Source organism: Ammodytes marinus, assembly GCF_949987685.1.
Source record: "Ammodytes marinus genome assembly, chromosome: 13".
Lineage (NCBI taxonomy): Eukaryota > Metazoa > Chordata > Actinopteri > Uranoscopiformes > Ammodytidae > Ammodytes > Ammodytes marinus.
Window position 1 is genome coordinate 23,423,714 of NC_137217.1, and position 26,394 is coordinate 23,450,107.

The 26,394-nt window shown below is 40.1% G+C and overlaps 3 protein-coding genes across 3 annotated transcripts; all 3 read left to right on the top strand.

Annotated features, from left to right (window-relative positions):
- Positions 1-4,279: 4,279 nt before the first annotated feature.
- On the top strand, positions 4,280-5,356 carry LOC307259676 (uncharacterized protein; the record flags this gene model as incomplete). The annotated part of the gene is made up of 3 exons (XM_080039620.1): positions 4,280-4,319; positions 4,496-4,646; positions 4,789-5,356. The coding sequence occupies 3 exons, from the start codon at positions 4,280-4,282 to the stop codon at positions 5,354-5,356; spliced, it is 759 nt and encodes a 252-aa protein (XP_079895746.1).
- Positions 5,357-17,758: 12,402 nt separating this feature from the next.
- apoeb (apolipoprotein Eb) lies at positions 17,759-20,232 on the top strand. Its single transcript, XM_080040029.1, has 5 exons — positions 17,759-17,933; positions 18,187-18,252; positions 18,346-18,499; positions 18,720-19,007; positions 19,104-20,232. The coding sequence occupies exons 1-5, from the start codon at positions 17,765-17,767 to the stop codon at positions 19,447-19,449; spliced, it is 1,023 nt and encodes a 340-aa protein (XP_079896155.1). The 5' UTR covers positions 17,759-17,764; the 3' UTR covers positions 19,450-20,232.
- A 4,305-nt stretch (positions 20,233-24,537) lies between these two features.
- Positions 24,538-25,642, top strand: apoc1 (apolipoprotein C-I). Its single transcript, XM_080040202.1, has 4 exons — positions 24,538-24,618; positions 25,085-25,154; positions 25,273-25,411; positions 25,518-25,642. Exons 2-4 carry the CDS (start codon positions 25,100-25,102, stop codon positions 25,576-25,578), a joined length of 255 nt encoding a protein of 84 aa, XP_079896328.1. The 5' UTR covers positions 24,538-24,618; positions 25,085-25,099; the 3' UTR covers positions 25,579-25,642.
- Positions 25,643-26,394: the final 752 nt, after the last annotated feature.

Consider the following 26,394-nt stretch of genomic DNA (forward strand, 5'->3'; position numbering starts at 1 on the left):
TTCTTCCATGTATATATAGTGAAGCCAGACAATAGTTGTAGTCAACAGCTCAAAGTCCAGGAGTCCTTGCCATGCTGTCATAATGACTATCTTCCTGTTTCGCTGCTGTCACATGACCTCCAAGGCTGCAATGCAGACACATGGACACACGCTCACAACTTATTGATATTATGAGGTTTTTAAGAACGTAATACCAATGAAACCTATCTTACTACAACAACATTTTAGGTATTTCTTATTTGACCCCTCCCTAGAAAAAAGGATCAGGATATAGTAATCAACTGTTAATGTTGTCCGGTGCTAATAGTTTGCAGATAGCCTTTGATAACCTTGGTGTGGTTACACACTGGACTTTGTATTAGGGTCAGACAACGTGAATAAAATGGCACAAGTCACTTTTTTTTTAAATACAGTATCCAGCCGCTGTAATTTGTTTCATAAGTCAATCAGAATATTTTGTTCAGTATTTTCAAGCCTGCACTGTTAACACTTAAATGTTAAGCCCCTCAGATAGGAAATTCAGGAAAGTCGAGGCGAATTATCAAGGTATTTCAGGGTATCAAGAAAGTGGGAAAATACTTTTTAATAGCAGACATTGATGCCGTCAGGGACAAACTGATGCCAGTATTATTTTTTTTAATTCTGTGAACCAAACATTTCAAATGATAAAGCACTTACATCAAATACACTTTCCATAAATATTCTTGGCACTATTCTGAAGTTTATTTCAGAAGGATTTGCTCATATGTTTATAGTTTGATCTATAATCAATTTAGCTGAAAACTATTTAAAAAGGCTGTATCCAAAATGTATTATGTAAGAACTTTGGACAATAAGATGTTAACTCCTTCATACAACATTAAGATTTTTGTTTTTAAAATAAACACAAATGTAGGCACAATTAGTTAGATATCGCTACATTTGCATTGTTTGTATGTAATGTAATGTTATGTTATCAATCAAGTGGGTTCAAGATGAAAACTATTAGTTTATATATATTTTTCCTATTCAGCTGCAGTTTATCGTCTTAAGGTGCAGTGTGTAATATCGGAATATTAAGTGGCATCAAGTGGTGAATGTTCTAGTTTTCAATGCTCCCATGGTAATCCCTCCCTTTTGAATAATTACAGAAGCTACAGTAGCCTGTATACAGGACAAGAAGCTATTAACTAAAGATGGCATCATCCATCACTGCCTCAAGGTTTTCCACAATATTAAGTGATCAGGAGAAAATGTGTTTATTTATTTATCCTGTAGTACCTTTTCTTTGTATCCCAACAGGTGCACTTCCCAGGACACATACTAAAAACACATATGGCCAGGCATTAAGTTTGTTCATTTTCTGCTACTGTAGAAACATGGCATTGCAAAATGGCAGCCTCCGTGTGGGGAGACCCACTCCTAAAAGGCTCATTCAAAGGAAATAAAAGAATAAACAGCTTTTATTTTCAAGCTATTGTACACTTATTAAAGCATATTTATTATATTCCATTTGCCAAGACATTCTACACACTACAACTTTAAAAAATAATAGGGGAGACCGGGGTAAGTAGGCACACTTTTTACTCTAGTGAGAATTGCTCATCACCTAAACATCTTTCAATAGTCATTCCTACATTAAATTGAAGCTTAAGGTGTTGGCTTGAAATGTGAACCCCTCACTTTTTCTAACTTATTGTAATAAAGAAAAAATTTACAATCAAAGACACTCTAACACATTGTGACAACCAACCCCATCAAGGGGTCGGTTGTCACACACTATGGGGTTGTTTGTCACAATGTTATCTTTATGGGAAAAATCTTAAAAAGAAGGCAAGAAAGCAGAACTACATTTGAAAGTTTAATTTCATTGTCAAGTTGGAAAAATAGGCCTACATAACTTTATGCATCTTAACATAAAATGAGCAAGGAATTAACAAAAAGGAAATCCATATTAAGACCAACCTACTGTATGTAACAACATAAAGAACAAAACAAATAGGTCTAACAATAATAGCCTACTCAACTAGGATACACACATTCACTATCTGAGTTACAATGATGGCAAATGTAGGGTCTGCTCACTCTAACTAAGCAGAGATTGTGTGCCCACTGGTTGCACATACAACACTTCTCCCTTACCTCCCCTGAACGGGTGCTGGAGAACGTTTCCATACAAACCAAACACAAACTATCCTCTTCATCTGATGAAGATTCCTCCTCCTGTCTCTTTCTCTTCTGTTTCTTCTTCCCCAGCTGGGGTGGAGTGCACTGGGGTGCAGTAGCCTTGGCAACTGGTCTAGTTTGGGATGCACTGGGTCGTTTTGATTTTGGATAACATGTGACAACCAACCCCCCAAAAAATGTGACGACCAACCCCAACTGGAATTTATTGCTAGCATCAAGGCCAACAACCATCTGACAACAAATTAGCTTGCTAAAAACAATCTAAACTATAGCTTACCCTTCACACTTTTTTAGGGTAACAAGTGTTTTGTTATAACCCCATTGTGTAAAAGCCTAGAAGAAAAATACTGAGGAGCTAAATATTTTCAATTTGACATGAAAAACACTAACAGTCCTCTCACCTCAAATGCAGCAGTCTAACTCCAAGGAAGACTATGTAGGTGACCTCTGATCCCAGTTGTGGATATTTACATACCAAAATTTAACAGACAGCGCCTTCTGGTTCTGAGATATAACGATTGTGACAACCTACCCGTGTGACAAATTACCCCGTTCTCCCCTACTGTAAATTGTGGTTTTAAAAAGGTAATAACTCTTATATTAGTCTTAACAAGTGCAAATAGCGGAAACATTAAGACAATAATCTGACTTTTGAATAAACTGTCCACAATCTGGACATCCTGACAGCGAATAAGACCATTTTTTTATCAGGGTCTTTTGTTGGAGGTTTGACTTAATTTATTTCATTCCAGTGAAACAGTTCAAGTTACAAATGCCGACATAATAATCTCTAAAACTAGATCTAGGTTAAGCTAGGCTCATTGTTTGCCAGAGGAAAAGCATTTGTTGATTATATTTTATTTGATTATTGCATCTGTATTTCTTGATGTTTTTTTTTGTACCTGTGAATGTATTTGATTTTCTGCGTTTAAATTGGTTTCTTCTTTCATAGCAGAGTTTACTCCCCTTCATTGAAGAAATGTCCTTGTTTATGTTCTGTATATGCAAGGCACCATTGTAAACTCAATTGGTTGTTAGTTACCCCTTCTCAAAAAAGATTATGACAAACATCTGAAAAGTATCTCATATGTAGCTCATTCTTATTTCACTCTCAGTGATCTTTACAAGGATGGAAAGTTACGGAAAATATTTCGTAATATGGATATGGGATTGTTCAGAAAATGCATCTAGCCTAAATTAGCTATTTTAAAATAAATGGAATAGATTGTATGTGTGTGTGTGTAATGAAATGAAGGCTACGCAAAGGAGCTTCATGTTAAAAGTGGTTTGAAGGAAGTGTGAACAGTTTAGTTCTGGTGCCAAACAGCAGCTACTTTGTCCTTCAGAAGTTGACTGTGACTGAGTCCACTAACCTTTGGCCAAAATGACACATAGGGATTTTTTTATCATTGGCTAGACACGGAAACCAGAAACCATGAGTAACTCTGACGTTAGTTGGCCACACGTCAAGCTAATAATGGCAATTAAACTGTATATCACGGCTGTATATCTAATCAAAAGCCAGGCATCAACAAAATTCAGGACAGATGATTTGTCTGTCTCAGAGAGTTATCTGTGGCGAGGAAAGGCTAACATCTAAGTTATTACAGACTAGCCTTTGAGGACAGGGGTCATTTAAGGTTAAACGTATGGAGTTCTCACACATGCATATGTGTAGGTAGTCATATCAATTCAGGACATACAGGAAGACAGCAATAATCAAGGTTTCAAATCAAAGGTATTGTTATCTGCCAGATGAACTGGGATATTTATGTATGTGCATTGGTGTAACATTATCGGCTTGTGTATTTGCAATGCGTGGATTCTGTGGATAAGGGTGTAAGTGAGGATAAAAGGGTGAGGTGAGGTGACAGCAAGGCACTGGTGTCTGGACTTTGGTTTCATTACCTTCTGCCTTGGTATATAAGCTGTTCAATTTCACATGTTGAGCACAAGCACTGCCAAGTCCACTTGCAGCCACACTCGCAAACTCAGGTAAGATGATGACGAACTGGCTCAGCCTTGAAGCCAAACTTTTTATATCAGAAATACTTCTCTGTGAACAGTCTGTGCTGACCAGTCTTGTGTGTCCTTGTAATAAGGTATAACAGCCATGAAGGTCCTTGCTGTGCTCGTCCTCGCCGTTTTCAGTGGTGAGTATGATGGCAAAACATAATTTTTCTTTTTTGGAGTGGTAGTATTTTCAAAATAAATAACTACAAGTCTATAGAGGGTAAAAATGCACTAGTGTAAATGTCTTAATATCTCAAATCAGGCTGTCGTTTATGGCTGAACAGTTCTTTAAAGTGTTTTTGTGTCTATCCAACAGGTTGTCAAGCCAACCTCTTCTATGCTGATGCACCCAAGCCACAGCTGGATGTAATGACTGATGCATTCTGGGACTATGTTGCCAAGGCCACCCAGACAGCTGATGACACACTCCAGATGATCAAGAAATCACAGTTTGGACAGGATATCAAGTAAGTCAATATCATTGTGACCATTGGTGACATGCTAATGGGGTAAAATAATTGATTGTGGTATCTGACGTGCATTTTCTCCTAACTACATCAGGATGGAACAAAATAAATAAGTAATCTCATTGTTCATTCTCTTGTCTAGTGGGCGTCTGACAGACGGTGCCGAAATGGCCACCAACTATGCAGTCACCCTCCAGGAGCAGCTTCCCACCGATGTCCAGGACATGATCAACAAAGCCACAGTAGAGGCTGACGTGCTGAGAGAGCGTTTGAACCAGGAGCTGAGCATCGTCAAGGACAAGCTGGAGCCCTACACAGAGCAACTCAAGGCCCAGGTCCAGGAGAAAGTTGAGCTGCTCAAACAGGAGCTGGCCCCCTACGCAGAGAACCTGGATTCTGAGGCCCTGAGGAGCACCCTGATCCAGAGGAGCGAGGAGCTGAAGGCCAAGCTGGACCAGAGCATTATGGATCTGCAGGCCCAGCTGGGGCCTTACACTGAAGACCTGAAGACCAAGGTGGACCAGCACCTGCAAGACTTCCAGGTTAATGTGGCCCCCAAGGTCCAGGCTGAGCTGACCCAGAGAGCCCAGCAGGTGAAAGAGATTGCCACTCCCTACGTTGAAGACCTGAAGGAAAAGCTGGACCCCCTTGCCCAGGATCTCCAGGCCCGTCTCACAGACCTCTTTGAGAAATATACCAACGCCAACTAAGTCAACTAACAAACTCACGTTTAACGGAAATTAACTTATTTGAAAGAACAAAGACACACACTTTTCTGATCACAACATGCCACCACCAATTTGTGAATTAAAGATGTATTTATGTAGGTATACTTACTTTATTAAATGAATAGATGAAAATTTGAATGTTGTTCTACGACCACAAACTGTGTTCTCTTCCTATATCATGGAAATAAAGTAACAGCCAAACATAAACCTCAGAGTCTGTCTATGTTTTTTTAAACAATGTATACATATAACAAAGAAAAATATAATTCTATAAAAAGAAATTCATGAAAAAACAATTACCCACATTATTACCCAGATGTAGCCAGGGAAAACATGTTCTTCAATGTGGTTCTATGTCCCACACATAAAAACAAAACAAAAAACACTCTCAACATTTGTTGTTACACTTTACTCGAAGCAACAAGAATCTTTGAAAAGATTTGGTGCCACCTGGAGAACATTTGGAGTAACCTCATCATATACTGTATATTTAGGTGTACATAGGGGTAACATGTAACAGTCATCTCCAAAGAGGGAGTTACATTTTGACAGTTATAAAAAGTAAAAAAAAAAAAAAACGTTCTGCATTAACTCCACAAACAACTCCACACCTGTGGGGAATAAAGCCCCTCTTGTTTGCTAAGTGTTTGGTTGCAAAGTATCGCCCCCGTCCTTGCTTCGCCCCCATCAGATTGGGTTTTGGTTCTTGGACTGGGCACGTCCAGGTTTGTCTCTGCAAGTCTGGAAGTTCAAAAACACATCCTGCTTCCACCTTGTTTTTCAGTTTTCCTTTTGTGCCTGCATCCCTCAGATTGCCCCCACACTGCCTTACCCAGTGGCAAACAACATTCCTCTGTTCTGCCCCCCAGCTGTCACACTTTACCATTAACCCTCCAAGTACATACATGGCTCTATTTTTTTTTATTATATCTGATTCTTTGATTATCTTCAAACCCGTCATGTTTTTTACTATCTTACTACAATAATTGTGTCTTTATGGTAAGAGTGTATACTATTATCCCTACCTCTGTTTAAAAATTATGATTCAGGTGTATATGAAGTTTTTAAAAATTAATGACAAAGTATAAAAAAATAAAAGAGGAGATGGTATTTTGAAAACTGGACAATCAGAAGGGACAGAGAAATTACAAAATAAAAATGGAAATCCTCTGTGATCAAATGTAAGTTTCAACAAATGTAAGTGTATTACAACACAAAGAGAAGATCTTGGTACAGCTTTTAAAATGGACACAGTACTTTAAAAAATATGAGCAACATGACATTCGCTCACCTTGGTAATATACAATCACTTATAATCCCACCACCGCAGACGAGGACAACAATGTGTGTAACTCTTGGTCATGAACCTATCTCATCGGTAACTATCGGGGGAGTGTGAAATATCTTTGGTCCGATCTTATCTTTTTCCTTTCGGGCACCAATGTCCTCACACCAAACATGCCAAGTCTGAATGACTCTGAGGCCTCTCAGGTTGACAACCATGGCAGTGCATGAATTCAAACATTCTTTTAATTTAGGACATACACTCCTTCATGAGCATACATTTCTACAACAGCTGCAAAATGTGTTTTAATTTGAATAGACTTAAATTGCTTCTCACACTGCTCTGCAATGTTGTGGTGTGTGCTCAATGCAAGAGATGCAGGTTTGTGTTTTATAATGCAACTGATAAATTGTCTTATAATATTCAAATATATTTATAAATGTAGGGAAGATGATTTGTTAACACTGACTTTTGAAAGGATTTAACATGCTTTTGAATACATCACTAACTCTGTCAGGTCATAATAATCCCTACTCTGTATCCACGCATGAGTGTAAAAACACATGTTATTTTACTGAGGACTATCTACTTAGTGAGCTTCAAAGGTGCTGTTGGGTGTATTACTTTTAAGAAATGTTTTACTTTGGATTTAGCAAAGCTATCAATTACACGCCACTTTCAGTCAATGTGCTAACCTTTGCTAACCAAAGTCCTGGTGGTATAGCTTCATTTTAACACAAGTGCATGAGAATTAGTACAGGCATTTTGTGAGAAAATATGGGTGGACCTCTCAAAAATTGCAACAGAAACCATTTAAGCCAGGGCCGGCGGTAGCCAGGGGCCAGGGTGGGCCGTGCCCACCCAAATGTGGGCTGTGCCCACCCAATCAAAAAAAAAAAAACCCCGCTTGTTGTGGTCACTGGTCAGCAGAGCCGGCCCGAGGCATAAGCGAAATGAGCGGTTGCTTAGGGTCCCGACTGCCAGGGCCCCCCCCCCAATTTTTTTTTTATTTACATTTTTTTTTAGTTTGTGTGTTTGATATCAACATCATATTACATAAATGTAAATTATCATACAATAAAAGGAATACAATGTTTTGGTAGATAGTTAATAGCTTAATAATTGAATCAGTTCATCTTGGAGGTAATCCGAGGTTAACTGATCGCGTCACGTTCAAGTCCATGGCATGCACAGTGTGTTTTGAGTTTATTTAAAAATATTTGAAAATGGGGCTGCCCTCAGTTGCCCATGCACTGTGTATAGTCTATAGCCTATTTCAGCCTAAATAGTTAAAAAAAATCTCCCGGGGGGCATAACCCCGGACCCCCCTAGCAGGGTTGTGACCTCGGCTGGCTACTATTTTCACCCAGCTGGACATCGGAGCCAATAGTGGAAAGACTATATAGATATATAGTGTGTATAGTATATAGCTCTGGACTACCACCATCCAGGTTGCCCAGTCCCAAAGCTTTCTCTTCAATCAGCTCAGGCTGCCTACAGTTAATACTGCGATTAAAAAAAAGATACACTATGTTGTATATAATGTATATTATATGTTATTCATAAACATTTTGGGAAAAAAAACATGCAAGAATCAAATCTCCCACACAGCAACACTCAACGTGTATTTGCATATTGTGTTGTACACAATTCACAGTAAATGTGCCAAAAAGCAGACGCAGACCCTAATCTAACTGTCTAGAACCGGGCCTGATTTAAGCTGTTTTTGACTCATGCATATGTAATAAATAACATACTAAAAGTCTTAAGGAATCCAAGTGGTGGAAAGTTATTTTCTACGGGTTTTCTTTATGTCAATTTTCGGCTTCCTAAAGTACTTATGGTAGAGGGGATATGTGCAAAATTGTTATCCTTTTCAGAAAAACTTGAAACTTGGTACACTTATACAGTTTGGGGCCCTGAACATTTTCAGATATAAAGCCATTGCAAAATCGAATCACGGTTGCCATGGCGACCATTTTACTTTCCGCCATAGCCTAATTATGCATTTTTCATCATAACTCCTGAACAAAACATAATACCACATAACTAGTGATGTCTACCCCTATGTGTTCATGGTCAGGGACTACTATGATAACACATACAACACCAGAAACAGTTAAGGTCAATAGTTAAGGGAAATCCAATGAATCCAATGTTAAATTTTTTTTTATTTATACATACATTATTTTCTGATATCCACACAAATCGTTCATTACTGTCCAAATCAACCGACAACTTTGTTTAACAAGAGATATGGTACAATGCATGTGCAAATAAATGATTAACTATGAAGTCATAATATTCATTTGATTTAATTTTCTTGCCATACATTTATGAAACGTTGCCTTTATTAGTTAGAGAGAGAGATCAGAATCATATGACCTGACAGCAGACCTGAAACTCATATGTAAAACTGCCATCCTGTTTGTCTCACAGACCCTGTTTCCACCTGGCATTAATATGTGGTTTTTAGGATCCGATCGCGCTAACTACAGGTGGAAACACGCTCAATGCGCATTGAATGCGCATTGAAATTATCCACATTCGGAGGTGGTTTGAGACCACATATCCACATACCCATTAACAGTGGAAACACGTATGTGTATCTCATACACATTAGGCCCCGCCCACTCAACTGCGGCGAGTGACTGGGCGGAAACTCGTACTCATTCACGCGACAATTCACGTCATAAAAGCGCACCGTTGCAGGTAAACACATAGACATTATAAAGGATCCTTTATAATGTCTATGTGTGGAACAACTGTGGTCAAGCCAGCGGTCTCTTGTTTTTGCATGGTCAAACCAGCCGCTTCTTTATTTATTCCCCCCGTGTTGTTGAGAGCACAGAGACGGCTCGGTGCAACTGATAGAGACAGTGAGCGAACAGCGCTGGCTGCGGCAGCTTCGTGACATCGTAGCAGTGGGACACAGTGTAGCCAACTGATTCATTTAATGACGAGGAAAAACACCACAATAAACAGTGCCGCGCTCACATTTTCGCCAAAACACACTGACTCTCTTCACTCTAGCCGACGTGACTACACACGGCGGAAATGATTCTTTCGACCAACTGTGGTCAAGCCAGCGGTCTCTCGTTTTTGCTCGGTCAAACCAGCCGCTTTTTTATTTATTCCCCCCGTGTTGTTGTGAGCGTGTATTTACTACTATGGCGTAAACACACAGAGACGGCTCGGTGCAACTCATAATAGAGACAGTGAGCGAACAGTGCTGGCTGCGGCAGCTACGCAGTGGGACACAGTGTAACCAAGTGATTAATTTATTGACGAGGAAAACACCACACAATAAACAGTGCTGTGCTCACATTTTCGCCAAAACACAAGACTCTTGCCGAGGTGACCATAGACATTATAAAGGAATTTATAATGTCTATGGTCGTGGATGGTCAACACTTCTTCTTCTTCTTTTATTTCCGGCAGACTAGGCAAGGGCGGGGCACTGCTGCCCCCGCCGCTTAAAAACAACAGTATAAGCGGAAATGATGTACGAGCTGATTTCCATATAGCGCGGGGAATTCGAATCCGGATCGCAAACGCGCATAGAAGACGCATTGTTAAGGCCAGGTGTGAACAAGCATATCACATTTACATATAACGATCGGATTCCTCAGAACCACATATTAATGCCAGGTGGAAACAGGGTCACAAAGGCCAGTATGGTCTAGGAATTTGCACGGCATGGCAATCACCCGGGGAAAACATCCTTTGTGTTTACCCCATTGGTTGATATGAGACGCAGTGACCCTACATGCATCTACTCCGCATGTAAGTTCCCCAATTCCACCCCAATCATCACATTTTATCAACCACTGGTGGAAGGCATTTCTTATGAAAGCAGCTGAGCCAGAGGTTAGTGACTTGGGGTCTTCCACACTGATATTAGTTGTTGGGGTCCATTGGGCATGTTATGGTTGATGCTGGGAAGAGGAAGTGATGGAGATTTTCTATGCAGCCGTTGTGCACATTATGACAGGGAAAACGTTTGGATGGGCTTTGCATTGAAAGAGTCCTTAATTGCCTGATTCTGCCTGATGCACTTGTTGTGACTCATGACATTAGCTGCAAGGAGATCCAAAATACTCTGATGAAGAGATGTCATCAGCAGATGATATCTGCTGGAGATCGGTTATAAAACTCTGGTGTCAATGACGTTGCTGCAATCTATGCAAAGCTCATGGAGGGATGTCTGCAGAGAAGGCTTGCCATTCTGATTCCAGAATAAGATGACTTCTCAAATGCAAAACTGAATCCTTAAAATCCATTGGTAGACATATTCACCTTGAAACAATATCAGAAATGCTTCCTTTCCTGGCAGTATCAGGGCATAATCTCTACACAAAATTAGCTCACATCTACAGTATGTGCAGAGGATGTGCAAGGTCCATTAGCACCATCCAGATATTAACCAGAGATCTGTAGAGGGATTCCATGTGGAGTGATAGCCTATTGGCTGGCATGTCCATGGATCTTGAGCAGGTTCTAATGACAGTATGAAAACCAGTTGTGGCATCACAAGATTGCCAGGTATGACATGGCTGCAACATCTGACATGGCTTCTCTCCATGCCAGTTTGTGCTGAAGTTAACAACGCACACAGTTCTGAACTATCTCCAAGAAAGACACAATTACAGGGGGTGCTCATGGCACAGTGGTTATCCCGCAGAGGACCCGGGTTCAAATCCAGCCTGGTTAAGTTATCTGCATGTCTTACCCTCTTTCTCCCATTGTAACTATGTCTCTCCAAATCTAATGAAGAAAATAAATATTAGAAAGACACAATTACTGCTTGGATCCAAGCTTGTGCAGTGGTCTCGCACCTTTCTTTGAATGTTGATAGGGCAAAAGCCATCAGAAACACCATTTTGGTTAGCATGGATGGACAAACTACTGCTGAGAAAACATTCAAGAAGAGGGGTCGGGTGATCACCATCAGTACAAAGATCCTCAGTGAAGATCGATTGTGAAGCAGTGCAGGTGGATCTTCACCTACTTTTCAAGCGACACATAATTGCTGGATGATGGAGCACTTGTTATGCGCATCGCCTGGACACGTTGATATACATACAAAGACAAAGCAGCCGACGTCATAGGTGAGAACATGCTGGTTACCTTGAAGAAAAACAAGTTCCTTTCCAATAAAATAAACAAGTAGCTGTTCATCAACATGCTCAGTGGTCACCAACAGAAAAGGAACTGTCAGACGTACCATGCCACAAGTGATGCTGATTGGCTCATAGAACAGAAAGCAGTGGAGTTTGCCACACAACAAACGCTGTGCTCAATAGGAAAGGAGCTCCCCTCCAGAAATTAGAAACCAGTTTGTTTTTAAGCTCTTTTGTGAGAAGCTGGCCTCTATAACCTTCTCATGTAGAGTATAGCTACTGGGTCCGCCACCTACATCAGCAGGAGCAAAGTATCACAGTCAGCGTTTGTACTACAAGGTCCAGCAGTGGAAGGGAACAATAGATAAACAAACTCTTGCTTCACAAATAGGGATTGTGGGGTGCTTGTCCATATCAAAACTGTACTACCAACACCTCCACAGATACTCTTATGGGTCACCGAAGCACATGCAAGACGGACTGTAACAACCGAAAGTGCACATGCAAGAGGCATGCCATTGAGTGCTCTGTTGCATGTGGTACCGGCAAAGGATCTGGGGGTGCAAAATCATCTCAGGTTGGAGGTGATGATGAGGAAGATGATGAGGAAACCAGAGTATGTTTGAGAACTTGCTCCAATGCTTCATACAACTATTAAAGAAACGTAAAAGTCGATCTGAAGATCTAAGTTGAGTTTTTTTATTAGTCAATTACAAAAGGCTACATTGAAATGTGTCTTTTCGCATATCCCCTCTCAAGTTACCACACTCCAGAGGGGGTCAGAGGGCAATGCATATTCATGGTATGCATTGATTTACCCCTTTCACATTGCATTAGTACTGCTCTGGCTGCACTTTGAATTAGTAGTACTTCTGTGCACCAAAATACTTTCATATTAAAATGTATGTTTATCAGTGCAACAATTTATGTTCATTTGTGCCATTTTAGCATTCACAAATATTTGTGTTTTTTTTATATTATTATAGTATTTTACAAACATTTAAGCTATGTCTTTGTTAGAGAACAAAATTAAAACTCGATACACAATGTTTATGCAACATAGGCCCCAATTATAAAGTCACAGCGATGTTTTCGGATAGTACTGGGCTTTTATTTTCGGAAAAACATTGGATTCACCCTTAACTATTGACCTTAACTGTTTCTGATGTTGTGGTATGTGGTATCATAGTAATCCCTGACCATGAAAACATAGGGGAAGACATCACTGGTTATGTGGTATAATGTTTTGTTCAGGAGTTATGAAAAATGCATAATTAGGCTATGGCAGAAAGTAAAATGGTCGCCATGGCAACCGTGATTCGATTTAGCAATGGCTAAATATCTGAAAATGTTCAGGGCCCCAAACTGTATAAGTGTAGGCCTACCAAGTTTCAAGTTTTTCTGAAAAGGATAACAATTTTGCACATATCGCCTCTACCATAAAACAGTACTTTAGGAAGCCGAAAATTAACATAAAAGGTATGGTTAAGAAAACCCTTAGAAAATAACTTTCCACCACATGGATTCCTTAAGACTTTTAGTAGGCTATGTTATTTATATTATTCATGAGTCAAAAACAGTTGGAATGGTTTCTGTTGCAATTTTTGAGAGGTTATATGCCTGGATAGGCCTAACTCTTCACAACAAAAGCACATGGACAGATAAGACTTTTGTCTTTAAACTAGTGCTGTCAGTTTAACGCGTTATTAACGGCGTTAACGCAAACTCATTTTAACAGCGTACATTTTTTTATCGCGCCATTAACGCTCGTCATGGTCTAGCAAACGTTGTGGTTTTTTCTCATGCTGTTGTATCAACTAATAATGTTATAACAACTGAAACACCACAAACTATACATGGCTCGCATTTAAGTTACTGTCAATTCAAAAGGAACATGTCCTACAGCGTAATTTCACATTAAAATCATTTAACTGGCAAAACGTCAAGTCAATTCTGACTTTTATTTTGAAGCAGAAACCGGAACCTAGCACTTCCTAGCCCAGCTGCGCGACCTTCACTAGTAGAGTCTTCCATGTGTGACTGAGACTACGCGGAAAAGAACAGAAAAGAAAGCCTGTCATTTGTAAAAGTCCTACTTATAACCCTGCGCGCGCACCAAAAACCTCCATGAATGTTGGTGGCAGCTGCCAGTCATTCATTTTCACTTAATTTTTGCTCGGCTGCAGCAGCACCATGGCAACCACCTTCACGCAGGCATAGTAGTCCACTCCACACAGTCTGAAATAAGCCGTGGATGAAAGACTCCCAAAACATTTAGGCCTACAACAACCAGTTTAATTTAGCCTTAATACTAATTTGTTTTATATACCCTATGTTGTTTTATGTGTTTTTTTTTTTTTTTTTTTTTGGGGGGGGGGGTCTATATTGTTATTTGCACTGAATTCAAATTATGATATTTTATAAGAAATACACTGAATTACACCATTGTAATTCAGTGTTTTTATTCTAAAATATCATAATTAGAATGGGTGTGATAAGAGCATTAAAATGAGAAAAAATAATGGGACAAAAAGAAATCAAGGGACATTCAGGCTAGAATAAATGAAAATGCGATTAATCGCAAGTTAACTATGACATTAATGCGATTAATCGCAATTCAATATTTTAATCGTTTGACAGCACTACTTTAAACTAAAAGTAAAACACTACTAGTTTACACTCTCGCTCACCCTGAGCATTGTAGGCCTACAGCAATGGACAGCAGACAGCGATTTGACTTTAGGTTACCTTTATTCATTGACACACACATAAACTACTGCAACCTATGACCCTTTTATGACAAAGAGACGTTGCTTTGAACTTTAGCAGCCCCACTCTGACATTTGGCTGTCGACACACATCCCCGTCAGCTGATAGGACTCTGACTCAGAACCAGCTGATGGAGTATACGCCACAAGAGCATCCACTTCAACAACTTGTAATCCACCAGTAACCTTGCTTACAAAAAAACAGTTCTTTAAACCAGCCTACAGTGGAACAACATCATCAGACTGGGGTTACTTTAGTTCCTACCATGTAAAGATGCCCTCTCACACACTGCTAGACATCACAGCAGCTGTCATTTTAGATGACTGAGTCAGATATTTTACTGTATTATTACCTCATGTTTCCTCTTGATTCTCACCATTTCACTTCCCCATCACTCCCTTTATCCTGGCAGCTCAGCAGAAGGATGTTTTGGTTTGTGTGGCCTGGCCTGTGACTCGGATTCATTTTGACGTTGTTATCCATTCCTCTGCATAAAATGAACAACAACATATCTAGTTGATGTATGTAATATTCACACTTTAAAAATATTTCCCTGGTAGCTAATCTAAGTGAACGTTTTCTACAAGGGATTACAACATGTTCTTCAAACAGGAAATAAGATGGAAAAAGAAAACCCCTCATAAATGTGTAAAAACAAGAAAGTCATTGCGTAACAGTGTTCTCTGCAGAATGATGAGATTAAATAACAGATCCTGAGTTGTTTTGGGGTTTGAAAGGGACTGCCATTGTTATCGAGCTCACATACTGTACATTGTTGTTCTGTGTGTCTGTATGTGTGTGTGTGACACGCCTCTTGAAGCAGTGACACGCACGGAATACTACTGACTGCTATCGACTCATGTTGATTGTTTATCAATTCAACAAGATAACACAACATCTTCATTTATTAGAAGACAGCTGAACTATTACGATGACACAGTCTCCGGATCACTTTACACATAGTTGACCCCTTTGGGTTATCGCAAACCAACCTTATCATGTTTTCACGCTAATAATCCGACCAGGCCAACCCATTCAAACTTTGTTCCTGTGTAAAGTTGGGTTTCTGTGAACAATGACAACACAGAGGAATGTAATGGGGTTGACAACAAAGAGGCCAAGTCCTAAAGAGCAAAGGTCATTACACATGGGCAGTGATGGAATCAGAGCTAAACTTGATACCAATGTGATGTGATTTCTAAAATGATGGCGTTTCAGTTGAAATAGGCCAGGTTTTGAGTACTATTACCACTTAATTTGACATAATATAACTGCTAAAGAATGAAAGGGGCACTGTTTTCCCTATCTTCAATGTATGCCTCTTTAACAGGAGGCCAAGGCAAAAAGTGACTACATGTTGAAGCAGGTAGAGCCTTCAGTGAGCGACGAAACAGCAAGCTTTGTTAACCCCATCTTAAACTATTTAACAGGGAAGTATCTGTTTGATTCTGTGCATATGCAACAACAATCCTTTAAAAACTTTATCATAACTTGTTGTGATAACGATAACGTGTTGTCCAGAGTTCATTGTGAGGTGAACAGAATGTTTAGCATCAAAATGTTATACAATCATAAGGAAATAGATTTCGTCAACAGTTATGTTCTACCAATAAACAAATATTTTTTACTCAATAAACTGGGGTAAACACTTTAATTCTGCATCAGATGTCCCCTTTCCTGTGCTGATTTCAAAATCCTGGAAATTCCTGGGAACAAACACAGAGGGCAAAACAGATGTGATTTCTTTGTTGTTTTCTCTGTGGTTCCTGTATAATCGACTTATTTTTTTCTGTGTCTTCATAGAAGATAAACTAGTTGGTAATTCTCTTTATTTATTTTTTTACCTGTAATCCCTGTTCTGTACAGTGGACTTGCTGTACTGAGTCATCATGTAAGTACCACCTTAGTTGTACCTCAGGCACTTTGGCAATTTACTTTATAGCTCCCTGTCATGCAGCAGCACAGAACAGCACAGCGAGTACAGTACACAACACAGAAAACGTATTCTGAACAGAAAAGTAACACATGCTATAGCCACCATTTTCAGTACTGTATGAGAGTGGGACTGTGGTACAAAGACGCTGTGTGTGTCGGGGGTTGTGTGTCTGTGGGCAGGAGATGATTGAACTTATTCATGCGAAAGGAAATTGTAGGGGATGCATAGGTGGGGTGTCAATGGTCAGTGAGGTGTTAAAGGCTAATTTACACGCCTGTGCCAGGAGGACATTACAGATGAGTCCACTCATTTGCAAAGCAACCCCGCAAACCTGCAAAGTTGTGGTCAGTTAACACCAATCCTGCAAAAAAATCAGCCCTGGAAGAAGGTTGATACATGAAAAGGGGTATTTATGCCACTATCTAAAAAGCAACGCTAAAGCAAAGTATAATGACTACGTTTGAAGCGAAATATACTGACTGTAAGTAACTAAAGCGCCAATCTCCCTTTAGCCCACAGTAATTGGCACAGTTTTGCGATGAGATGTTGCTAAATCTATACTAATCTAAATGTATACTATACTAAATCAGACACTTCTGCAAGCTATTCTAAACCATACCAGCCAACTGATGAATATGAAAAGGCCAAAGCTTTTTACTGAGTTTAAGTAAAATCACTGGTGAAGTGTAGTACACTCACTCAAGTAAATTGAAGGTGAGTTTAAGTATTTTCATTGTTTGTACATTACCCTTCTATTTCATAGGAACCATTTGCTGTACACCTCACTATATTTATTTGACAAAGTAACTTTGCAGATTTGTATTTTTCAAATGACCAGATGATAACATATGATGTATTGCTATTTTATATTCAAGCTACCCAACAGTTTGTTAAGTAGGCCTAGTTTACATTATATTCAACTCCACCAACTTTTAGGCTAACTTGTAATTGAGTATTTTACATTGTGCATCGCTAATATTGCCACCTCTATAGTATATAACAGTAAAGTACCTATCCCCCCAACATTGTCTATGTTCGACCTCTGCCAGGTTGGTAGTAGGCCTACACTACATATGAACGGTTCACCGTTGTTGAAGCTCCGTCAGCTGTTTCAAAAGCATGAAAACAGAAACCATATGTAGGCTATCATGAAGCATGTGATTCATCATGGAACTTTTACCCTTTCATTCTTGTTGCAGCCCGATTGCTTAATCGCCTCCTCGGGCGATGCAAACCTGTCAGAACTTCGGACGCGCTGCGTGGAGGGAAACGGGAAAATGTGTGGACTAAACCCATCATCTCCACGTCAACGGGGGCGCGCGCGAGCGACCACTCCTCCCTCCTCCTCCCCCGTGGAACGCGCAGCAGCGGCAGTCTCCCGGGACTGTATAAAAGCCCTCAGTCACCGTTCAGGGGCCACGGAGAAGGCTCAACCCAACCCCTCAGGTGAGTGACAGAATCTTACAGGGACCCCTTGTCTCTGCATTAAATTCTACTTTATAGGAACTACATTATGCTAAGTCTGCAGATCTATTAAATATGCTCAGTTATGTAGGCTGTTATTGTTTTGATTCACTTCTATGTTTCACAGTGAACATTTTTATGTTCTAAGAACAACCTGAGCATGCGTTGTAAGTCTTTATAAAATGCTGCTACATCCTTTTTGCACGTTTGCTTAACCCTTCCCTTTCATTCTCAGGTGTATCTGTCTGTCCATCAACCATGAAGTCTGTAGCTCTGATCCTTGCTCTTGCCGTCATCACTGGTAAGTGCACTGACTACCTATTTAGCCTATTTGACAACATTTCTTTGACTTGTTTGTATATGTATCCATGCTTTTCCCATGTGCCCATTTCAGGCTGCAATGCCCGTGTTGTGCGCCAGGCTGATGCCACCCCAAAACCCTGGGAGGACACCGTGGACCGTTTCTGGCAGATCATCTCTGATATGAACACAAAGGCTGATGGAGTTGTGGAGGACATCAAGGCCTCTCAGCTCAGCAGGGAGCTTGAGTAAGTGAAACGTTTTTTCATTCTTTTGCCTCCTTTTTTAGTAGGAAGTGGTCATTTCCATGCACACTTTCTGCTGCGGGTTTTGGCTACTACTTTCCTGCGCTAGTTTATGCATGTTCCTCTCACTTCCAAACCCTACGTTCTCTGTAACATCACATCCCTGCACTCTGCTTACAGAATGAAGTGTCCTCATATCTTTTTCTTTTCTTCGTCCTTCCAGCACTCTGATCACTGATACCATGGCAGAGCTGACCACCTACAGAGATGACATCCAGACCAAGCTGAGCCCTTACACCGAGACCTCCACTGCAAAGCTGACCGAGGACCTGCAGCTCCTGACCACCAAGCTCCAGAAGGACATGCTGGATGCCAAGGAGCGCAGCACCGAGTACCTGGGTGAGCTCAAGTCCATGGTGGAGCAGAACAGCGGAGATGTTCAGGGCCGAATCACCACCTACACCAACAAGCTGAGGAAGCGCTTGAACAAGGACACTGAACAGATCAAAGAGTAAGTGGAGTTGGAGATGTTTTGTATCCCTCTTTCCTCTCTTTTGTTGATATGACATCTAAACTTTCTCATTATTTTCTTCACTTTCTTTTAAAGAACCGTGGCCACCTATATGGGGGAGCTCCAGTCCCGCACGGTCCAGAACATTGATTCCGTGAGGGGACAGGTTGAGCCCTACGTCCAGAAGGCCAGCGACTCCGCCACCAAGAAGCTGGGAGACATCTCCACCATCCTGAACACCCAGGTAACAGGTTTGGGCCAGCAGCTGGAGACCCAGGCCGAGGGCTTCAAGACACAGCTTGAAGCCACCGTCCAGGGGATCCGCACCTCCCTGGAGGGCAAGCTCGACGAGCTGACACAGCTGCTGACCCCCTACGCTGCCAAGGTCCGCGAGCAGTTTGACGGTATCGTGGAAGCGGTCAAGGACTCCGCCAAATCTTAAAAAGAAAGACTGAGGTTTTGTTTTTGAGGGTTGTAAGATGATGGTTGTTTGTTCCACTGTTTGTGAACCCACTTTTTTATGACCCTTGAAAAAGAGGAGGGATGGGTTGGGGGAATTTAAACGTTACAGATGATATCTTGATTTTGGGTATTATGTTCAGGGTTAAAGGGGGAAGAACAGATCAACAGATAGATACACGTCTGTTTTGGTTCTTTCTTCTGCATAGATGCCTGAACACAAGCATCCATGGTCGATAACAGCCGTTTAACACACAAAACAAGGAGACAATTATTTGTTATATGCTTTGCTTTTTTCTACTTTGAATTAAAATGCTCCACAACTGCATATCCACCAAGTATTTGTCCTCAGATTTCCTTCTTTTTTGTTTGGTTCTAAATGTAAATTCTGCATTTGAGCCTAAATAGTAAGGGATTTCCGCCTGTGTCATCCCAAAAAACACGTGTCTTTCATTTCAATTCAATACATGCACTGAATTATTATTTTTTTTTTTCCGGATGTGATAGCAAACCACTTATGTCCCATTCTGTATTAATTGCATTTCTTGTTGATGTGCTTCACGGAGACATGGAATGTGCTTTGGCTTGATGCAATTACAGCAATCAGTGAGTAAAGTTTAAATGCTTGCCTGTCTGTTTTTTCAGTCTGACTATAGTGTCCCTTGTGTTTCACTTGTCTTATGTCCACAATGCCGCTCGTTGTAAGTGCGGCTGTTGCTGCAGTTTGCTGAACAGTTCTGAGTCAATAAAGAACCTAGAAAAAAGATGACCTGTTTCCGCTGTGGTTTTTTCTATTATTTCTGAACATTAAATGGTAATCTGTAAATCAAGATGAGGGACAGTTAAGTATACAAGTGAATACTTCACAAAGCTACTGGTGATCGTTACAGCCATTAAATACAACGTAAATATAATGTCCTGAAGGCTTTCTTCAAATCTACTGAGATAATCATCCTGAGTGACTTCAAACATTTCATGCTCCCATAGGCCCTCAATCTTGAAACCCCACCATGTTCTTACATGTAGCAGTTGTTACATAAGTCTAGAGCAAATAACTATTCAATCTATCTAAGCGGTGAAGTGTTGAGCACCCTTTCAAAGACCACCACACAAATTGATACAGGAGCTCACCTATCCCATGGCCCTAATTTAATGTTTTTAAGAAGTAATTAATTTCTAACCTTTAAAAAAGTTACTCTCTCTATCTCTCTCTACCTGTACTCTACATCATCCCCGTGGCTCCATCGGCTCTCCTCTGCATACAGCCACCACCCTCAACCATGCACTCTAGTCCAGACCTGTTGAGATTCTGTTCCTAGATTCCATATCTCTCGATGCCATCAGGGATTTGGGAACATGCTGTGCCCGTTTGGATACTCTTTCTGTCGGTGCTCTGCCGTTTCTTCTACCATTATCTTGGCTCCGCTCGTCTTATAAAAGGCGTGCATCAGTGCATTTGTACACAGACACACACACACACACACACACACACACACACACACACACACACACACACACACACACACACACACACACACACACACACACACACACACACACACACACACACACACACACACACTTGCTCGGACATGCCAATAATAGACATTTATACAGGCACAGTTGCTGTTTGGAAACCATGTGTCCACATGTGCACACTGGAGGTCTAGTGGTTAAGATGTATCATTAAACAATAATGTTTGTTTGCAGCAGGGTACTTTTTGTTTCATTTCATAACCCTAACTAACTTCCCAGGTATGCTGTATATTTCTTATTATGTAACGGCTAAAATAATTCACCACTGCCAGGAAAATCTATAGTAGGCTATAAGCTTGTTGTTTGGATCTTTCTCAGTGTAAAAAAAAATCAGACTGGATTTACAACCATTAGGAAACCAAACTGCAGCTTTACAGTAACAGAAACCTCAATACACTATAGGGGTTTTGTTTTCACTATGAGCCCTAAATTATGATTTATTGGCTTGCTCCACGCTTGGACTCGCTCGGTGTGTTCTTGGCACTTTTTTGGCCGCGACGGGAAGACTGGAGCTGCCTGAATCGGCAGTCTCCATTTTCGGGTAGTCGGACCGGTGTGTCCTGGCCTTAATGGGAAAAATATGATCATGATTGCCCTAAACTCAAATCCCTTGCTCTTGCAATCAAGGGGAGAAAAAAAGTTGAAATGGTAATGCTTCTTAAACACAGCAGGATTGTTCCTTTGAAGTGCATATCAGAGGCCAGTAGAGGACACCATTTGTCCCCTGTTCCTCTCGTCTCCTCTCCTCTGACCCCTCCACTGGGATCCAGGCTGCACAAAAATGCAGCTGTGTTTTCTTTTTTGGAAGATAAAGTAAACTATATTTCCCACATAAAGAAACATAGATTAAGACAACAACAAAAAAAAACATTTTCTGAATTCATTTTTAATCAAGGAGCTGGTCACTGCCTAAGATCCCTTTGATGTGTGTGTAATTCTTATAAAAACATGGCATGCACATTCATGAAGAGCACAAACAAGAATAGCTTGAGAACGGGTGTTATATGATTGATGATGGCAATATGCTAGTATTTTCAGGTTGGTTGTCACCGTGACCTAGGGGTCTATACCATAACATTTATGGTTTGAAACAGACCTGAGACTGTGTTTCCCTACATATCCTGCAGACTCAGAAATCAGAAATAAGATAATCTTACAAAATATATTTTTAACAATATGTGATTTTGAATTGTACCGAACATGTGGAGTAACATATAATTGATTGTACAGTACATTGGCAAGTTTCCAAAGGTCAACTATTTGTTCATTAATGGTGTTCTTTCTCTCCAAAAGACCTCAACAAAACATGTTTACCCATTCTATCTGTGTTAAAGGGCATTGCAAGTACAGCGAAAGAATGACTTACAGCCTGACTATGTGTTTATCCCCTATGATCGCATGCCTTTCAGAAACCAGTGTTTATTTAAAAAAAAAAATTACCCTTTAACAGACAAGTGAAACTCCTACATTAAACTATCCATTGTTGCAAGGATCAGTCATGGATGGGTCAAAACAAGAAAACCACAAGCATCCTGCCGGTTCAGCACTTCTGCTCCGTCTGCTCCTATAGGCTGTGCTCTCTGAGTGCTGTCAGCAACAAAAACAGAAAGTCCCTGCACACTATCAGGTGCTAGTTAGCCAATGACTGATAGTAACCCCTCCATAAACACCCCTGCAGAGATTTTACCTCTTGTTACAACCCCCTCAATTCTTTCCATCCTTTTCTTCCCATCCAGAGTTGGCACCCAACATCAGTCACCCCAGGGGGCCCTAGGCCAAACACAAAAACAGCCTTTTTGTAAGCTTGTTATTGCAAATTAGGAGTATGCAAGGCGTGCACTTTCACGCCATATGCCTCCTACAATTATTCAAGAGGAACTTATTTGCACGCAAGCACAAGTTCATACATAAACCCACTGGCCACTCCATGACAAAAGAGATGGAGATGTAGTCTTTCAGAGGGAATGTGTGAGTGTTGAGGCATGTGAAGGCTCATTTAACTCAGTTGTTAGCTACCCATATAGTGATATCCCCTCATAAACCAAGTCAATAGCAGGAAATGGGTAAGGGTTCCCTCTGCATAAGACTGCTTGGTGTAAACAAACTGATTTGTTAGGCAGTGACGAAGACTGCAATCTGTCAGACTTCCTGGCTCTAAGTCAGGTCACAGTTGTAATGAGAGGTTACTGCAATGCAATTCAACTAACTGTACTGTTGTTATTTTATTTCTGTTGCACGCCACAGAAGCTCACACAATGGGCCACATGAGGCTTTGTCTGACTCACTTCCTTTTTCAGAAAGGGAAGGTCTTCTGGCAATGAAATGGAAAAATACAACAAAAGCAGAATGAGATATTGCAGAGAGGCAGTCTGCTCAAGAGTAAAATCCGTCTGACTTCTGGTCCCTCAACAAAATACAGAGGGGAAATCTCTCAGTATTTCCTATATGCTAATGCAGCCATAATAATGACTATTTGATATACATATATAACAAAAACAATTTCCAATCGGCTTAATGATTACTTTTTCTTTTGTAACTTTAAGCAAACATTTCTACAGAGTTTAAAAGTAATACTTTTTAGTTTTATTGTTCTTTCAAAACTTTTGCTCCTTTATTCGTTTTTAGGAGACACAAGACGTAACAATACACAAACATATGCAATGAACAGAGAGAGAATATACTAATTAAAAAATAATGAATAATAATCAAAAAATATCCAAATATATAGCTGCATATACTGTACCTGAACACACACATAAAAAATTAAACTAATAATTAAATTACAATGCTAGTTAGCAGTGTATTTTCCATTGCATGAACTGACTGTATCTGAATTCCTACATTAGTCCTGTGGGACAGTCCAATCTGATCCTGTAGCAGACCTGTTGCTTCATGTCACCAATCTTGACAAAGCAATGAGCAATAAATGTATGGCTGTTTGACGCAGACTGCATACTTGGCCAACACTTCAGGTCCAAAGGAGCTTCCAAACAGCTCGGCCTCTATTGGCAGTGATGCTATCAGGGCTGAACTATGTGCCTTCTACACATCACAACTCATCTTATCTGGCGACACTGTTGTAGCTAAGAGATAAACTCTGATCCTTTTACTGTAAAAAATACAGTTCTTAACATTATCACGAGCTGGGTTCTGATGAAATACCTGAATTTCTGTCATACTATAAATCTGCAATTGGGGCACAATTCTGATACATCGGAAATGGACCATCACACTCTTTTTTAAAATTATATGTGAATATTTAAATGCTGACCACAGTGGTGGATCATGAGTTGTGTCTAGATAAATCTCATCAGTGCGCTGCCTATCAAAATACTCTTCCAGCATAATGCAATCAGGCACGTAGCTGATTTGTTCAAGGGGTCGATTGTTTCATTGGTGGTCTTTTTCACAATAAGTCTCTTCTAATGCAATCACATCGGCACTGGTCAATAAAGGGGGCAGTGACACCCCAAGGTTACCACGTGTACATGTTGACAGAAGTTTTTTTGAGTTTTGCGTCACCCTCACAGAACGGAGCAGGCTTATAAGGAGGAACACACATCAGCTCTCACAAACACTTGAATTTTTTTTGGTTCTCTTTTCAGAAGCAAAACAGGTATGTATTTCATATTTCATCTGCATCATTTTATAGAACTGAAGAAAAAAAAGATTATAAGTAACAATCTTAACTAAGGGACAATGACGCTGAGTCTTATAGCTTTGATAACAAAGAAAGAGCACTCAAATATCTCTCAAGTATCAAGAGTTTGGCCTTAGCCTGACGGGACTTGTATTTTATTACTGATGTCATAGCGACATCTGCATGTTAATAGGTGTACTAAGGGTAAAAATAAATAAATAATTGAGATAATTCCACTACAGATACATTGTGAGAAATTCATCTATGAGTCATGAAATTGTTTCAAATGGACTAGGCGTAAAGGGATCTGTCCAGTCGTCACTTTAGACAAAAAGTAAAAACTTTTAGCAAAAATACAATTTCTCTCCATATGGATATTCGATTGATGGAAACTTGTGCACAAATGAAACAGCTTCCGGTCTCTGCTGTCTTTCCCCCTCAGGGTGTTGCTGCCAAGATGAGACTGTACCTTGCAGTTGCCGTGCTGCTGCTGGCTTTTGTCGCATACACAGGTAGGCCTATGATGAATTACGTCCTTAAAATGTACGTGCTAAGTCGCCCCCCCCACCCCCCCTCTTTTTACATGTTTGAATAACCCTCCCTGTCTTTGCCCATCACTCTCACCTGCAGAGGCTCAGGAAGAGGTGAACATGGCCGAGAAGTTCAATAACCTGGGCGCGGAGGTGACTGAGATGACCAAGAATCTGGGAGAGAAGGTCAAGACTGCCTACCAAAACTTCCAAACCAGCGACTTTGCAGTCAACTCAAAGTAGGCACCCACACCTCACACAATGCAAATAAGTGCATTCACACACACACTTTGTAACACAGAGTTAACATATATATATATATGCATCTTTTTCTCCCCTTCTCAGGAACTGGTTTGAAACGCAGTTGGAGAGGGCAAAGAGCAAGTTTGGGGAACTCACCAACTAGATAGGACTCAGTCTACGGCCTCTGACACGTCCCTGACCTTTGACCTCTCCAGTCTTGGGCCCCGGAACACTGTGTCAAATGATACATCTCTGCTGAACTGACAAAATGGTTACATTGCCTCTCTGTAAAAAAGAGATGTTTTTCTTTTTGGTTTCTTAAATTTATTATAATTTGAAGATATCAACAAATAAATATGTTCCTTTTTAATATATAAATCCTGTCATTGCATCATTACTACTCAGTGTAAAGAAATAATAACTTCTCATGTGTACTGAATTGAAGTAAAAGAGACTTCTGTTTACTGTTCTATGAACAAATTAACAGGTCTGCACTTAATTGAAAAGGTGGAGTCAGCCATTCTGGAACACACTTTTTGTCAAAATCTGTGAATATTTATTTATTTATTATTCTTTCGGACAATTCCACACAATACACAATTTTCTCTTGCAAATATTCATACATCATACTTTGTGTTGTCCGAAGGGAGACGGAAGAAGCCAAAGGCTTATCAGGTCCCGCCCCCATTTTCATCAAATTCGGATTCAGATACACAGATTACTGTTACAAAATAAAAATAAAACAAACAAAAAACATTATTTTTTATATATATATAGCTATATATGTATATATATATACATACACATATACACATATATACATATATATATATATACATATATACATATGCTTTTTTTTAAGAATCTGCAGTCCAATACACAGTCAATTTTAATCTAATTGCTTCAGCTTTTAAAATCAGTTCAGCACAGTTCAGTTTTTCTGTGACAATGCCAAGTGTATAAAGTGTCAAGTGGCCTT